General features: G+C 52.2%; 1 protein-coding gene across 1 annotated transcript in view; it reads left to right on the top strand.

The window, feature by feature from the left end:
- Positions 1–16997, top strand: part of LOC134346937 (zonadhesin-like) — a 153685-nt gene that overhangs the window by 22084 nt on the left and 114604 nt on the right. Inside the window, exons 5-8 of the mRNA XM_063048811.1 lie at positions 5098–5182; positions 6190–6318; positions 6921–7082; positions 15798–15892. Of these exons, the coding sequence (XP_062904881.1) occupies positions 5098–5182; positions 6190–6318; positions 6921–7082; positions 15798–15892 (471 nt within the window). The remainder of the gene's footprint in view (positions 1–5097; positions 5183–6189; positions 6319–6920; positions 7083–15797; positions 15893–16997) is intronic.

A 16997-nucleotide genomic window follows, 5' to 3' on the forward strand; every position in this document is an offset into this window, starting at 1 on the left:
AGAGGTTCTGTTGGCTGCTCGCTCTGCAGAATCCACTCTCTCCTTTTCCTAATATGGCTGAGGATCAAGAGGTGCTAGGACACAAGCCGGGGCCTGATCAACCCCGGCTGAGTCGCCTGGATGAGTGTGTCTGATGCAGGAAGACCCGAAACATTCCATGACCCCAGGTTACATCACAGACGATGTGTCCCAGTGCGTCCTAGGATGTATCTCAGCAATCTGGGATATTTGCTGAGGAATATGAAATAGCTGAAGCCTTGTTTAATTTTCTTCCAACAGTGTAAACCGAGGAGGGAGAAATGACCTAAATTGTCACCACCATCCCAAGCCTGTGTCTAATGATTCTGTACGGAGTCTCACTATTCTTAATTAATGAACAGGAAGCTTGTTATCCAGCTGAGGGGGAAAGAGGCAGCCTGCTGTGCTAATAACGTCCATGTAACTTTCACACAGACTGCTCTCATTGGGAGGGGGAGAGAGGGAACACTCTGGTCAACAGTTAACCCAAGACTGCTCTCAACCTATGATAATTATCAAAGCATTGCTCCCGTGGGAGGTAAAAGCTAATGTTCCGTTTCTCCCTTTACCTGAGTTGTCCCACCCTACGGCAGTGGGAAAAGCCTGCCTGCATTAACCCTGTCTATACCCCTCATAATTTTGTATACCTCCTCTCAATCTTCTACGTTCCAAGGAATAAAGTCCTAACCTGTTCAATCTTCACTTATAACTCAGGTCCTCCAGTCCCGGCAACATCCTTGTAAATTTTCTCTGTCCCCTTTCAACCTTATTTACATCTTTCCTGTAGGTAGGTGACCAAAACTGCACCTTTGCACCACTGGGACATTTGGGGCAGGTACGTGGATAGGGAGGGATGTGGGCCAAATTCAGATGGATGGAACTTGCTTAGATAGGTTTCCCGATCAGCATGGGTGAGATGGGCCGAAGGGCCTATTTCTGTTCTCTATGACTCACAGGTTAGGGTTAGTAGGTTGTGGGCATGCTAAGTTAGCACCAGCATGGTGACATTTGTGGGCTGCCCCTACCCATCCTTGCTGATTTCGATTTGATGCCAATGATGTATTTCACTGTATGCTTCGATATACATGTGACAAGTAAACCTAATCTCTACAATATTTATCCTTATAATACTTGATAAATATATCCAGCACCAACAGGAGTAGGGAACTCCACCTCTGGGTGGCACAGTAGTGTAGTGGTCAGCATAGCTCTTTACGGTACCAGGGATCAGGGGTCAATTCCGGACACTGTCCGTACATTCTCCCGACTGCATGGGTTTCTTCCAGATGTTCCGGTTTCCTCCCACAGTCCAGAGACGTACCAGTTGGGAGGTTAATTGTTCATTGTAAATTTAGGCTGGGGTTAAATTGGGGGATTGCTGGACGGCAAGGCTCCAAAGGCCTGAACGGCCTATTCCGCACCGTATCTCAAGAAATATAATGATTAAAAACAACATTTGGGTAGAAGCTGTACTTAAGCCTGGTGGCAGGTGCTTTCAAGCTTTTGTATCCTCTGCCCGATGGGAGAGGGGAGAAGAGAGACCGTCTGGGGCGGGCGAGTGTGGTCTTTGTGCTGCCGGCTTTCCCAGGAAGGTTAGACTGAGATGGTGGAGAGGGGAGGCTGGTTTCCATGATGGAACTGTGTTCACGACTCTCTGCAGTTCCTTGCGGTTTTGGGCACAGCGATTGCCACACCAAGCTGTGAAGCATCTGGACAGAAAGCTTTCTGTGGAGCATCTGTCATGGCAAACAGAGCAAAGCAGGCTGCATAGTCCCCCAGTTACAGAGAAGGCGCAGTGTACTTAGAAGAGAAAGGTGCAAGAGGCACGATGAGCTAGGTAGGGAGATTAAGAGTTCGTCTTTGTCCTACAAGAGGTCTATTTAAAGGTCCAATAACAGCGGGACGCAAGCTGTCCTTGTGCCCGGTGGTGTGAGCTTTCAGATCTTCTGTATTTGCCATCCTTGTCCTTGTAGCCTGTAGAGGTCAAAGGGTTTCGAAGTGAAAGAAAAGTATGTTGGAATAGGACCATAAGACATAGCAACAGAGGTAGGCCAATCAGCTCATCAAGTCTGCTGTGCCATTGGCTTTCACCCTCATTCTGCCTCCCCCCCACCCCGTTACCTTTGACACCATGCCTAATCAAGAACTTATCAACCTCCAGCTTAATGACTCAATGACTTGGCCTCCACAGATTCTCCACCCTCTGGCTAAAGAAATTCCTCCTCAGCTCTGTTCCAAAGTCTTTCTACTCTGAAGCTGTGCCCTCTGGCCCTAGACTCTCCTATCAATGTACACTCTATCTAGGCCTTTCAATATTCGTCGGTTTCAATGAGAATCTCCCACCACCCCCACACCATTCCTGCGAGTACATGCCCCAAGCGATCAAATGCTCCTCATGCATTAACCCTATCATCCTTAACCTCTCCAATGCCAGCACATCTTTTCTTTGATAAGAGGCTGAAAACTGCTCGCAATACTCCAAATGCAGACTGACCAACACCCTCATAAGCCTCAGCTTTCTAACATCCAACACTCCGTACCACAACCCGATGTGCCGGATTATCAGAGTTACTACGGAGGCAACAACTTCTGGGAATGATTGGGTCTCTTTCCCTGGGTGCAGTGAGTTACTTCGATGCCTGCCGGTGTCTGACCAGTTCACCCCTCCCTGACTGCATGGTCTTGCTGACTGAGAAACTGTCGTCTGAAGCCAAGCACTGTTGGGTATAAGCAGGCATAACCATTACAGGTTGTGAGGACTGAGAGCGTCAAGGTCCTAGGAGTGATAGCCTTTCCAGGTTGGACCAGCTAGAAGCCTTAGCCAAGGAAGCTCACCAACCCCTCCGCTAAATAAGTATTGCACATCCCTCACTTCCTCTCATGGATGCATGGTGGCTTGGTCTGGTAACTGTTCTACACATGATTACAAGAAACTGCAGAGAGTTGTGGACAGCTTGGCACATCACCGGAACCAGCTCCCCACCCCCGGACCTCCAAGGACTCAGTCTACACTTCCCGCTGCCTCACTAAAGCTGCCAACATAATCATAGACCCCTCCCACCCTGGACATTCTCTCTTCTCCCCCATACCATCAGGCAGAAGATACAAGCGCCTGAAAGCCTGTACCACCAGGCTCAAGGACAGCTTCTACCCCTCTGTCATCAGGCTCTTGAACAGACCTGTAGTTCAATAAGATGCACTCTTGGCCTCACAATCTACCCCATTATGATCTTGCCCTTTGTCGTTTACCTGCACCACACTTTCTCTGTAGCTGTTACACCTTATTCTGCGTTGTTGGTGTTTAACCTGTTCTAGCTCCATGCCCTGTGTGTCTCAATGCCCATTACCTCCCTCTGGTGCCCTTCCTCCATGCTCCACTCTCCTCTCCTATCAGATTTGCTCTTCTTCAGGCCTTTACCTTTTCCACCTATCGCCTTCCAGCTTCTCACTTCGCACCCCTCCTCCACCCACCCAGCCACCTTCCCCCTTGCCTTGTTTCACCTATCACCTGCCAGCTTGTATACCTCCCCCCTCCTTATCGTCTTCCCCACCCCCTTACTTTCCAGTCCTGATGAAGGGTCTCAGCCCAAAACATCGGCAGTTTACTCCCCTCCATAGATGCTGCCTGACCTGCTGAGTTGCTCCAGCATTTCGTGTGTGTTGCTCTGGATTTCCAGCATCTGCAGAACCTCTCATGTTTAGTCTAGAGCTGGTTGCAACCTATACGTTGTTCATTATAAATCTTCCTGGCAGTCTCGACATGGGCTCAGAGCTCACGCTAGATAAATGTCAATTACACCTAACTTCCACACGGATAGGTTTGTCAGCAATTCCTTTAGTTCACAGCTCGCTCTCGCCAAGCTCATTACCAGTCTTCAGATTCATCTTCCACACAGACAGCCACGAAACACAGAAAACCATTTAAAGATAAACATAAAACCCCCAGCGGACAAAAAAAGAACAAATCATAGAAACAGCAAACAGCACAGAATACAAAACACCAGATCACAGCAACATCAAAAGAGTCCAGGCTCATTCAGTTCAGTCCAGTGCCATGTCTCCCACAGTCTGCTGGCTAGTCCGCCCTGATCAAAATCACACAAAACAAAGAAAAGGAGGAACCAGAAGCACATCATAACATAGAGACACAATTTGGCACAAATATGCTTTAAAAATACTTAAAATAGCATTAAATTTACGTCAGTCCCAACTCAAGCAATAAGAACTGCATTTGAGTCACAGTCACACAGTGTGCCTGAATGAGGAATGAAAAAAGAGGGAAGGGAGTGGGGGAGAAATTACCAGAAGGTAGTTCATGATATGATGTCTTCTTTGTTGTTATTTTGTGTGATTTTGATTGGGGCGGACTGGCTCTGTGTCCCACAGTCACCACAGTGCGAATTTGAACTAAACTGAACATTCCTAAACTGTTTCAAGGACTCTATGGTTTGGTATTTTATATTCTGTATGTTTTTCACTCATTTTTTTCTCATTTACGTGATTTGTTTCTTTTTGTTTGCATTTTGGGTGGTTGATGTTTCCTTTGAACAGATTCTACGTGTTTCTTTGTTTCGTGGCTGTCAGCAAGAAGACGAGATTCAGGGTGTGCACTGCATACATACTTTGATAATAAATGTACTCTGAAGCTTTGAAGTTAAGATAGACACATGAGTAAGCAGGGAATGGAGCGTGTGTAGGCAGAAGGGATTTGAGCATTAAGATGGTTCAAATGTTTTATTTTAATATCAGAGAATATATTCAGTATACAACCTGAAATTCTTACTCTTCTCCGACACAATACAATATCGTGGACCAAGTTCCCTGTTCTTGTGCTATGCTGTTCTATGTTATATTTCTTTAAGGTGGAGGTAGAGAAGCACTTGAATGATTGAGGAATTGAGGGAGAATGGGAAACCTGGCTCAGAGTAGGAACTGAGATCAGTGTAGGTTAGCCATGATGACACTGAAGGGCCCAGTTGCCTTCTCTGGCTCCTGTTGTGTTTATGTCAGGCTGCGAAACTGCGAGGAGGATTTTGCATTAACTCTCACTTGCAATTCTTTTGCCCCTGACAACGCCAGGTGATCTTCCAAGCTGAGCGAGGTTTATGGGAAGAGGCCGACATCGCGGTGGACAACATTGCCGTGGTTTCTGGGCCTTGTCCAAGTGAGTGAGGTTGGACCACACACACACCTACACACACGTTTACGCCTTCATGTGCATTGACAGACTGTGGATGGACAGAAACTGTTGGGTATGGGGGCCCCAGAGAAAGCATGTGATTGGGTTATATGGAACATATCTAGAACCTATTCTGTTCCCTATTCGGGTGACCCTTTCACACCTTCTCCTCTTCCCGCACCCTCATGACCTGCCCATCACCTCCCTCTGGATTCCCATCTCCTTCTCTTTCTCCCATGGTCCACTCCCCTCTCCTATCCGATTCCTTCTTCTCCAGCCCTTTTCCACTTTCCACCTATCACCTCCCAGCTTCTCTCCTCCCCCACAAAGCTACCTTCTCCATCACCTGGTCTCATCTATCACCTGCCAGTTTCTACTCCTTCCCCCCACCCCACCTTCTTTGCCATGAGCCCTACTGTCCTCTGCGGCAAGCGGTAGAGCGTTGGGATTCTAGGTTTCTCGAGTACCTGCATTTACTAACTGTTGTCTTAACGAGAGTCGTTAAGCCTTTGTGCTTTCTGTTTAATCTTGTCACGTTAATTGTGACTGGCACGGGTTTTCCGCATCCGGTGATTATTTAATGCGGACTCCCGTTTAGCACTCATGGCGGAGCGCAGGGTATGCTTCGTCGCACGGTGTTGCTCAGTGGTGCCGCTGATGCTCTGTTGAAATTCCTGTGTATAATCTCTTGTTTCTGTCTCCACACAGTCTTCTGTTCCTCCACACCGGGGTTAGTTGTTGCAAGCGCTCACTATGACATTTTTATTCTGGTTTCTGCGTCCCCCGCCGTTCCTTTCCAGTCCATCTGAAGGCTCTCGGCCCGAAATGCCGACCGTTTACAGCCTTCCATAGATGCAACCTGACATGTTGAGTTCGTCTGGTGCTTTGTGTGTTGTACTAAATAATTGCAAGCGATATTCTCTGAAGCTTTGACCATTAAGGGAAATCATTGTGTCTCTGACTCTCTGCCCTCATTGTCTCGTTCTGCACAGCTTGTATCTACGGCTGCGACTTTGACAAGGACCAGTGCGGTTGGACCACCAAAACGCTCGTGGGAAGTGCCGATGATGAAGGCTGGACACACGGAAGCAACCACCTGACCGACTTCACCAAACCCGGCTGTGAGCACTCACTCTCTCCGGTCGTTTGCCAGATGCCGGCCTCTTGAAGTTTACGGATTTGGGCACATAGTTCTGTGGGAGCGTTTGGGAAGATCTCCAGAGGGGGAGTTGTGGGCAAAGTTGGAAACTTGTACTCGTCTAGGATGGTGTTGAATATTGGTTGCTTGGGTTGAAGTGTTTGATGTTGTGGTGTTCACCGAGCTTGGCAATTAGCTTGCCGATGTTTAATCACCGGTCAAGGTGACATCTTCAGTGCGCATTTGCTGGTGTTTCTCTCTGAGAGTCCTCGTGTTTGTATAGCTTCTGGCACAGACAAACACGAAGCAGGCTCGAGAATTTTAAGAGTGCCATCTAAGAACCCCTAAAAGCCAAAGAAACATGATCGAATAGAATTCAAAGGTCAACTGAAGAGATAGCCAATCGAGGAAAGCGAATGGGGGCCTAAATAAACACGAGCACTCCCAGAGAGAAACACCAACAACTGGGCACTGAGGATGTCATCTCGACTGGTGATGAAACATCTGCAAACTAATCACCAAGCTCGGTGAACACCACAACATCGAACCTGTACTGGTCTAAATTCTGCTCCCCCTCTGTTCCAGTTGGCCACCACATGTTGCTCAATTCGGAATTCAATCAACCTGGACACAAATTCCACTTGAAGAGTCCACAAGTCAGTTCCACAGGGTGCCTCTCTATGAGTTTCTATTATTATCTGTATGGGAATGCAACAATGGCTTTAAACATCTACGCTGAACCTCAAGGTGAGTATGAATGGAGTACCCAAACGTGTGCACATGTACTCGGGGTGTGATCCACTAGTGCAGACGTGAGCATACGTGCAGTCGCATTTATGCACATGCTTATAAGTGCATGCATGGAGGATGCAGATAGAGGTGCAAGCACAAGTGTTCACACATGCATGCACTGGTATGAACAGGAATGCAACACTTGAAGTTAGACCATTAGACATAGGAGCAGAATTAGGCCATTGGGCCCATCGTGCCTGCTCCACCATTTCATTCATGATGGATCCAATTTTCCTCGCAGCCCCAATTTCATGCCTTTCCCCCACACCATCCCTCTCTCCCCCACACCACCGCTCCCTCCCACCATCCCGTATCCCTTCACACCCAGAGCAATCAAGGATATATCAACCTCTGCCTTAAGTGTACATACAAATGTGGCCTCCGCAGCTATCTGTGGCAAAGAATACTACAGATTCACCATTCTCAGGCTAAGGAAATTCCATCTCACCTCCATTCCAAAGGGACGCTCCTGTATTCTGAGGCTGCGTTCTCTGGTCTTAGACTCTCCCACCATAAGAAACATCCCCTCCACATCCACTCTGTCGAGGCTTTTCACCATTCGATAGGTTTCAATGAGGTCTCCTTCTGAATTTTAGTGAGAAGAGGCTGAGAGCCATCAAACATTCTTCATATGACAAGTCATTTAATCCTGAAGTCATTTTTGTGAACCTCCTTTGAACCCTCTCCAGTTTCAGCACATCCTTTCTTAGATAAGGGGCCCAAATCAGCTCACTATACACCAAGTGAGTCTTTTATAAAGCCTCAACATTACACCCTTGCACACATTTGTAAACACATGTTCTTCAGTATTCAACACACTCCATTGTACACACACACATTCTCTCATACCCTCTCTCTCATACACATACTCACACCCATCCACACTCCCATCCCTGTAATGCCCCTAGAGGATTGTAACATGGAAACAGTGAGTTGCTGGTCTCCACACTCGTTGTTGCCGGAGCGATTTCTCTCTTCCTCGTTAGACAGAGATACCCGAGATGTCTGAGAAACCAACGTGCTGGGTTGAGGATGGTAGTTTCTGATGGACTCTAGATCAAGGTCTGTTTCAGGAGCTTTTGCTGTTGTTGCATTGTGGAGGAGGGAGGGAGTTCGGAGCTTCTGCAGCCAAAATTATGTGGGGAGGGGGCAGGCAGGGTTGCTGTTTTTTGCTGCTATATGAGCATGGGAGGCTGTGGGGGGCTTTGCGGTTCTGATGTTACCGTTATTCATTCTTCGGGTTTTCTTCCTGTTTTGTTGATGTCTGTGAAGAGTAGGAATTTCAGGTTGTATACTGTATACATTCTCTGATAATGAATTGAACCATTTCAACCATCTGATAAACACATGCTCTCAAAAGCATGTGCGCGCGCGTGCGCGCACGCACACACACACACACACACACACACACACGCACAGCCACACACACACACACACACACATACACACACACACACACACACACACACACGCACAGCCACACACACACACACACACACATACACACACACACACACACACACACACAATCACACTAACATGCACAAATGCACATGTACAATCACACTCACATTTGTACACACACACTTGCACACACTAACACATGCACATGCCTGCATTATGTACTGACTGAACACAGCAAGACCTGCCCTTTCACTTGTGTGTACACGCTAACTGCATCTCCCTCCTCCCCGTACACGCAGACCCCATCTCCCTCCACTCCATAGGTGCCGACTCCACCTCCCTCCAATTACTTAAGAAGGGGGCAAGAAAGCAAAAGGGAAATTATAGACCTGTTAGCTTGACATCGGTGGTTGGGAAGTTGTTGGAGTCGATTGTCAAGGATGAGGTTACAGAGTACCTGGAGGCATATGACAAGATAGGCAGAACTCAGCATGGATTCCTTAAAGGAAAATCCTGCCTGACAAACCTATTACAATTTTTTGAGGAAATTACCAGTAGGCTAGACAAGGGAGATGCAGTGGATGTTGTATATTTGGATTTTCAGAAGGCGTTTGACAAGGTGCCACACATGAGGCTACTTAACAAGATAAGAGCCCATGGAATTACGGGAAAGTTACATATGTGGATAAAGCATTGGCTGATTGGCAGGAAACAGAGAGTGGGAATAGAGGGATCCTATTCTGGTTGGCTGCCGGTTACCAGTGGTGTTCCACAGGGATCAGTGTTGAGGCCGCTTCTTTCTACATTGTACATCAACGATTTGGATTATGGAATAGATGGCTTTGTGGCTAAGTTTGCTGATGATACAAAGATAGGTGGAGGGGTCGGTAGTGCTGAGGAAACAGAGAGTCTGCAGAGAGACTTGGATAGATTGGAAGAATGGGCAAAGAAGTGGCAAATTAAATACAATGCTGGAAAGTGTATGGTTATGCACTTTGGCAGAAGAAATAAATGGGCAGACTATTATTTAAATGGGGAAAGAATTCAAAGTTCTGAGATGCAACAGGACTTAGGAGTCCTCATACAGGGTACCCTTAACGTTAACCTCCAGGTTGAGTCAGTAGTGAAGAAGGCGAATGCAATGTTGGCATTCATTTCTAGAGGAATAGAGTATAGGAGCAGGGATGTGATGTTGAGGCTCTATAAGGCGCTGATGAGACCTCACTTGGAATACTGTGGGCAGTTTTGGTCTCCTTATTTAAGAAGGGATGTGCTGATGTTGGAGAGGGTACAGAGAAGATTCACTAGAATGATTCCGGGAATGAGAGGGTTAACATATGAGGAACGTTTGTCCGCTCTTGGACTCTATTCCTTGGAGTTTAGAAGAATGAGGGGAGACCTCATAGAAACATTTCGAATGTTGAAAGGCATGGACAGAGTGGATGTGGCAAAGTTGTTTCCCATGATGGGGGAGTCTAGTACGAGAGGGCATGACTTAAGGATTGAAGGGCGCCCATTCAGAACAGAAATGCGAAGAAATTTTTTTAGCCAGAGGGTGGTGAATCTACGGAATTTGTTGCCACAGGCGGCAGTGGAGGCCAAGTCATTGGGTGTATTTAAGGCAGAGATTGATAGGTATCTGAGTAGCCAGGGCATCAAAGGTTATGGTGAGAAGGCAGGGGAGTGGGACTAAATGGGAGAATGGATCAACTTATGATAAAATGGCGGAGCAGACTCAATGAGCCGAATGGCCAACTTCTGCTCCTTTGTCTTATGGTCTAATGGTCAATCCGTACACGCGGACTCCACCTCCCTCCTCTCCGTACGCGCCGACTCCGCCTCCCTCCAATCCGTACGCGTTGACTCCGTCCCCTTCTCTCCGTAGGCGTTGATCCCATTTCCCTCCAATCCGTACACACGGACTCCGCCTCCCTCCAATCCGTACACGCGGATTCCGTCTCTCTCCCCTCCATACACGCGGACTCCATCTCCCTCTTCTCCGTACACGTGGACTCCGTCTCCGTCCTCTCCGTACATGTGGACTCCATCACCCTCCTCTAAGTACACGCGGACTCCGTCTCTCTCCTCTCCATACACACGGACTCCATCTCCCTCCTCTAAGTACACGCGGACTCCGTCTCCGTCCTCTCCGTACGCACCGACACTGCCTCCCTCCAATCCGTACACGTTGACTCCGTCCCCTCCTCTCCGTACACGCAGGTCCGTCTCCCTCCAATCCGTACACGCTGACTCTGCCTCCCTCCTCTCTGTACACGCGGACTCCGTCTCTCTCCTCTCCATACACGCGGACTCCGTCTCCGTCCTCCCCATACACGCGGACTCCGTCTCTCTCAAATCCGTACATGCGGGTCCGTCTCCCTCCTCTCCGTACACGCGGACTCTGCCTCCCTACACGCGGACTCCGCCTCCCTCCAATCCGTACACGCGGACTCCGTCTCCCTCCAATCCGTACACGTGGACTCCGTCTCCGTCCTCTCCGTACACGCGGACTCTGCCTCCCTCCAATCCGTACACGCGGACTCCGTCTCCGTCCTGTCCGTACACGCGGACTCCGCCTCACTCCTCTCCATACACGCGGACTCCGTCTCTCTCCCCTCCATACACGCGGACTCCGTCTCCCTCCTCTAAGTACAGGCGGACACCGTCTCCCTCCTCTCCGTACACGCAGACTCCATCTCCCTCCAATCCATACACGCGGACTCCGTCTCTCACCTCTCCATACACGCGGATTCCATCTCCCTACTCTAAGTACACGCGGACTCCGCCTCCCTCCTCTCCATACACGCGGACTCCGTCTCCCTCCTTTAAGTACACGCGGGTCCGTCTCCCTCATCTCTGTACACGCAGACTCCGTCTCCCTCCTCTCCGTACATGCAGACTCCATCTCCGTCCTCTCCATACACACGAGTCAGTCTCCCTCCAATCCGTACACATGGACTCCGTCTCCCTCCTTTAAGTACACGCGGGTCCGTCTCCCTCATCTCTGTACACGCAGACTCCGTCTCCCTCCTCTCCGTACACGCGGACTCCGTCTCCGTCCTCCCCATACACGCGGACTCCGTCTCTCTCAAATCCGTACATGCGGGTCCGTCTCCCTCCTCTCCGTACACGCGGACTCTGCCTCCCTACACGCGGACTCCGCCTCCCTCCAATCCGTACACGCGGACTCCGTCTCCCTCCAATCCGTACACGTGGACTCCGTCTCCGTCCTCTCCGTACACGCGGACTCTGCCTCCCTCCAATCCGTACACGCGGACTCCGTCTCCGTCCTCTCCGTACACGCGGACTCCGCCTCACTCCTCTCCATACACGCGGACTCCGTCTCTCTCCCCTCCATACACGCGGACTCCGTCTCCCTCCTCTAAGTACAGGCGGACACCGTCTCCCTCCTCTCCGTACACGCAGACTCCATCTCCCTCCAATCCATACACGCGGACTCCGTCTCTCTCCTCTCCATACACGCGGATTCCATCTCCCTACTCTAAGTACACGCGGACTCCGCCTCCCTCCTCTCCATACACGCGGACTCCGTCTCCCTCCTTTAAGTACACGCGGGTCCGTCTCCCTCATCTCTGTACACGCAGACTCCGTCTCCCTCCTCTCCGTACACGCAGACTCCATCTCCGTCCTCTCCATACACACGAGTCAGTCTCCCTCCAATCCGTACACATGGACTCCGTCTCCCTCCTCTCCGTACACGCGGACTCCATCTTCCTCCTCTCCGTACACGCGGGTCCATCTCCCTCCTCTCCGTACACGCGGATTCTGTCTCCCTCCTCTCCGTACACGCGGACTCTGTCTCCCTCCTCTCCGTACACGCGGACTCGGCCTCCCTCGTCTCCGTAGACGCGGACTCCACCTCCCTCCTCTCCATACACGCGGGTCCGTCTCCCTCCTCTCCGTACACGCGGGTCCGTCTACCTCCTCTCCGTACACGCAGGTCCGTCTCCCTCATCTGCGTACACGCGAATTCCATCTCCCTCCTCTCCGTACACGCGGGTCCGTCTCTGTCCTCTCTGTACACGCGTGTCCATCTCCCTCCTCTCCGTACACGCGGACTCCACCTCCCTCCAATCCCTACACGCGGACTCCGTCTCCCTTCTCTCCGTACACGCGTGTCCATCTCCCTCTTCTCCATACACGCGGACTCCGCCTCCCTCCTCTTCGTACATGTGGGTCCGTCTCCCTCCTCTCCATACACGCGGACTCCGTCTCCCTCCTCTCCGTACACGCGGACTCCGCCTCCCTCCTCTCCGTACCCGCAGGTCCGTCTCCCTCCTCTCCGTACACGCGGGTCCGTCTCCCTCCTCTCCGTACACGCGGACTCCGCCTCCCTCCTCTCTATACACGCGGGTCCATCTCCCTCCTCTAAGTGCATGCGGACTCCACCTCCCTCCTCTCCGTACACCCGGGTCCGCCTCCCTCCTCTCCGTATACGTGGACTCCACCTCCGTCCTATCCGTACACGCGTGACCATCTCCCTCCTCTCCGTACACGCGGACTCCATCTCCCTGCTCTCCGTACACGCGGGACCGTCTCCCTCCTCTCCGTACACGCGGACTCCGTCTCCCTCCTCTCCGTACACGCGGGTCCGTCTCCCTCCTCTACATACACGCAGCCTCTGTCCACGTCCTCTCCGTACACGCGGACTTCATCTCCGTCCTCTCCATACACGCGGACTCCGTCTCCCTCCTCTAAGTACACGCGGACACCGTCTCCCTCCTCTCCGTACACGCAGACTCCATCTCCCTCCAATCCATACACGGGGACTCCGCCTCCCTCCTCTCCGTACACGCGGACTCCGTCTCCCTCCAATCCGTACACGCGGACTCCGTCTCTGTCCTCTCCGTACACGCGGACTCCGTCTCTGTCCTCTCCGTACACGCGGACTTCGTCTCCGTCCTCTCCATACACGCGGGTCCATCTCCCTCCTCTAAGTGCATGCGGACTCCGCCTCCCTCCTCTCCGTACACGCGGACTCCGCCTCCGTCCTATCCGTACACGCGTGACCATCTCCCTCCTCTCCGTACACGCGGGACCGTCTCCCTCCTCTCCGTACACGCGGACTCTGTCCACGTCCTCTCCGTACACGCGGACTCCGCCTCCATCCTCTCCGTACACGCGGACTCCGCCTCCATCCTCTCCGTACACGCGGACTCCGTCTCCCTCCAATCCGTACACGCGGACTCTGTCTCCGTCCTCTCTGTACACGCAGACTCCATCTCCGTCCTCTCCGTACACACGAGTCAGTCTCCCTCCAATCCGTACACGCGGACTCTGTCTCTCTCCTCTCCGTACACGCGGACTCAGCCTCCCCTCCTCTCCGTAGACGCGGACTCCACCTCCCTCCTCTCCGTACACGCAGGTCCGTCTCCCTCCTCTCCGTACATGCGGGTCCGTCTACCTCCTCTCCGTACACGCAGGTCCGTCTCCCTCCTCTCCGTACACGCGGGTCCGTCTCCGTCCTCTCTGTACATGCGTGTCCATCTCCCTCCTCTCCGTACACGCGGACTCCACCTCCCTCCAATCCCTACACGCAGACTCCGTCTCCCTTCCCTCCGTACACGCGTGTCCGTCTCCCTCCTCTCCGTACACGCGGACTCCGCCTCCGTCCTATCCGTACACGCGTGACCATCTCCCTCCTCTCCGTACACGCGGGACCGTCTCCCTCCTCTCCGTACACGCGGACTCGGTCCACGTCCTCTCCGTACACGCGGACTCCGCCTCCATCCTCTCCGTACACGTGGACTCCGCCTCCATCCTCTCCATACACGCGGACTCCGTCTCCCTCCAATCCGTACACGCGGACTCTGTCTCCGTCCTCTCCGTACACGCGGACTTCGTCTCCGTCCTCTAAGTACACGCGGGTCCGTCTCCCTCATCTCCGTACACGCAGACTCCGCCTCCCTCCTCTAAGTACACGCGGACTCCATCTCCCTCCTCTCCGTACACGCAGACTCCATCTCCGTCCTCTCCGTACACACGAGTCAGTCTCCCTCCAATCCGTACACGCGGACTCTGTCTCTCTCCTCTCCGTACACGCGGACTCAGCCTCCCTCCTCTCCGTAGACGTGGACTCCACCTCCCTCCTCTCCGTACACGCAGGTCCGTCTCCCTCCTCTCCGTACATGCGGGTCCGTCTACCTCCTCTCCGTACACGCAGGTCCGTCTCCCTCCTCTCCGTACACGCGGGTCCGTCTCCGTCCTCTCTGTACACGCGTGTCCATCTCCCTCCTCTCCGTACACGCGGACTCCACCTCCCTCCAATCCCTACACGCAGACTCCGTCTCCCTTCCCTCCGTACACGCGTGTCCGTCTCCCTCTTCTCCGTACACGCGGACTCCGCCCCCCTCCTCTCCGTACATGTGGGTCGGTCTCCCTCCTCTCCGTACCCGCGGGTCCGTCTCCCTCCTCTCCGTACACGCGGGTCCGTCTCCCTCCTCTCCGTACGCGCGGACTCCGCCTTCCTCCTCTCCATACACGCGGGTCCGTCTCCCTCCTCTCCGTACACGCGGACTCCGCCCCCCTCCTCTCCGTACATGTGGGTCCGTCTCCCTCCTCTCCATACATGCGGACTCCGTCTCCGTCCTCTCCATACACACAGACTCCGCCTCCCTCCTCTCCGTACCCGCGGGTCCGTCTCCCTCCTCTCCGTACACGCGGGTCCGTCTCCCTCCTCTCCGTACACGCGGACTCCGCCTTCCTCCTCTCCATACACGCGGACTCCGCCTCCCTCCTCTCCGTACACGCAGACTCCGCCTCCCTCCTCTCCGTACCCGCGGGTCCGTCTCCCTCCTCTCCGTACACGCGGGTCCGTCTCCCTCCTCTCCGTACACGCGGACTCCACCTCCCTCCTCTCCATACATGTGGACTCCGTCTCCCTCCTCTAAGTACACGCGGACTCTGTCTCCCTCCTCTCCGTACACGCGGACTCTGTCTCCCTCCTCTCCGTACACGCGGACTCCGCCTCCTTCCTCTCCGTACCCACGGGTCCGTCTCCCTCCTCTAAGTACACGCGGACTCTGTCTCCCTCCTCTCCATACACGCGGGTCCGTCTCCCTCCTCTCCGTACACGCGGGTCCATCTCCTTCATCTCCGTAGACGTGGACTCTGTCTCCCTCCTCTCCGTACACGCGGACTCCGTCTCCCTCCTCTCTGTACACGCGGGTCCGTCTCCATCCTCTCCATACACGCAGACTCCATCTCGCTGCTCTCTGATAATGACTCATCTTCCCCGTGTTTTAGGATCTTCAGGAATGTCACTTCTTCTCAACATTAAAAACCAAACTCAGAAGTGGACCGAAGCACGGGCAGTTTACTGCGGATTATCAATGATTAAGGTAAAGCATCAGGAGGAACTGAAGGTGGGGAAGCAGGTGGAGGCAGCCAGTATTTAAGGAATAGTCTGCACTCTTGTGTGTTAAAGGGACTGGGTACACTGGGATATTAAAGGGATGGGGGCGCTGTGGGACATTAATGGGACAGGGGCACTGTGGGATATTAAAGGGATGGGGTACTGGCATATTAAAGGGATGGGGAGCAGTGATGTATTAAAGGGTGAGGTAAACTGCAGGATATTAAAGTAGGGTATTAAAGGGATGGAGTACACTATGAGGTATTAAAGGGATGAGGTGTAGTGTGATGTATTAAAGGCCTTTCTGCCCAACTCACTCGGGCTGCACAAGATGCCCATCCAAGCTGGTCCCACTTGCTTGCATTTGACCTATTTCCCTCTAAAGCTTTCCTATCCAAGAGTCTTTTAAATCATGTTCATATACCTGCCTCAAACACTTCCTCTGGTGGCTAGTCACCCTCAGGACCATTTGAAACCTCTGGCCTCTCACCTTCAACCTATGCCCTCTAGTTTGACTGCATTCATGATTTTATGAACGTCAATACGTTCACCCCTCAGTCTCCTATGTTACAAGGAATAAAGTCCAAACCTGCCCAACCTTACTGTACAACTCAGTCCCTGAAGCCCTCGAGCATTTTCTTTTCATCCTTTCCAGTTTAATTACGTTTTACAGAGTGACCAAAACTGAATGCAACACATTCCCACATGTCAATCCCTGGCCTCCTCTTATGCCACGATGAGGCCACCCTCAGGGTGGAGGTGCAACACCTTGTATTCCATCTGGGTACCCTCTGAACCTGATGACATGAGCACTGATTTTTCTGTCCAGTGAACAAAGTGTCCTCCCCTGCTTGCTCTATTCCCCACTCTGACCTTTATACTTCCCCCTGGGTTGTCCCCTCCTTCCTTTTCTCCTATGACCCACTCTCCTCTCCCATCAGATTCCTACTTCTCCAGCCCTTGACCTTTCCCACCCACCTGGCTTCACCTATCACCTTCCAGCTAGCCTCCTTCCCCTTTCCCCACCTTTTTATCTTGGCGTCTTCCTCCTTCCTTCTCAGTCCTGAAGAAGGGTCTCAGCCCAAAACGTC

The sequence above is a fragment of the Mobula hypostoma genome, chromosome 5 (genome assembly GCF_963921235.1).
Source record: "Mobula hypostoma chromosome 5, sMobHyp1.1, whole genome shotgun sequence".
In the NCBI taxonomy this organism is placed as follows: domain Eukaryota; kingdom Metazoa; phylum Chordata; class Chondrichthyes; order Myliobatiformes; family Myliobatidae; genus Mobula; species Mobula hypostoma.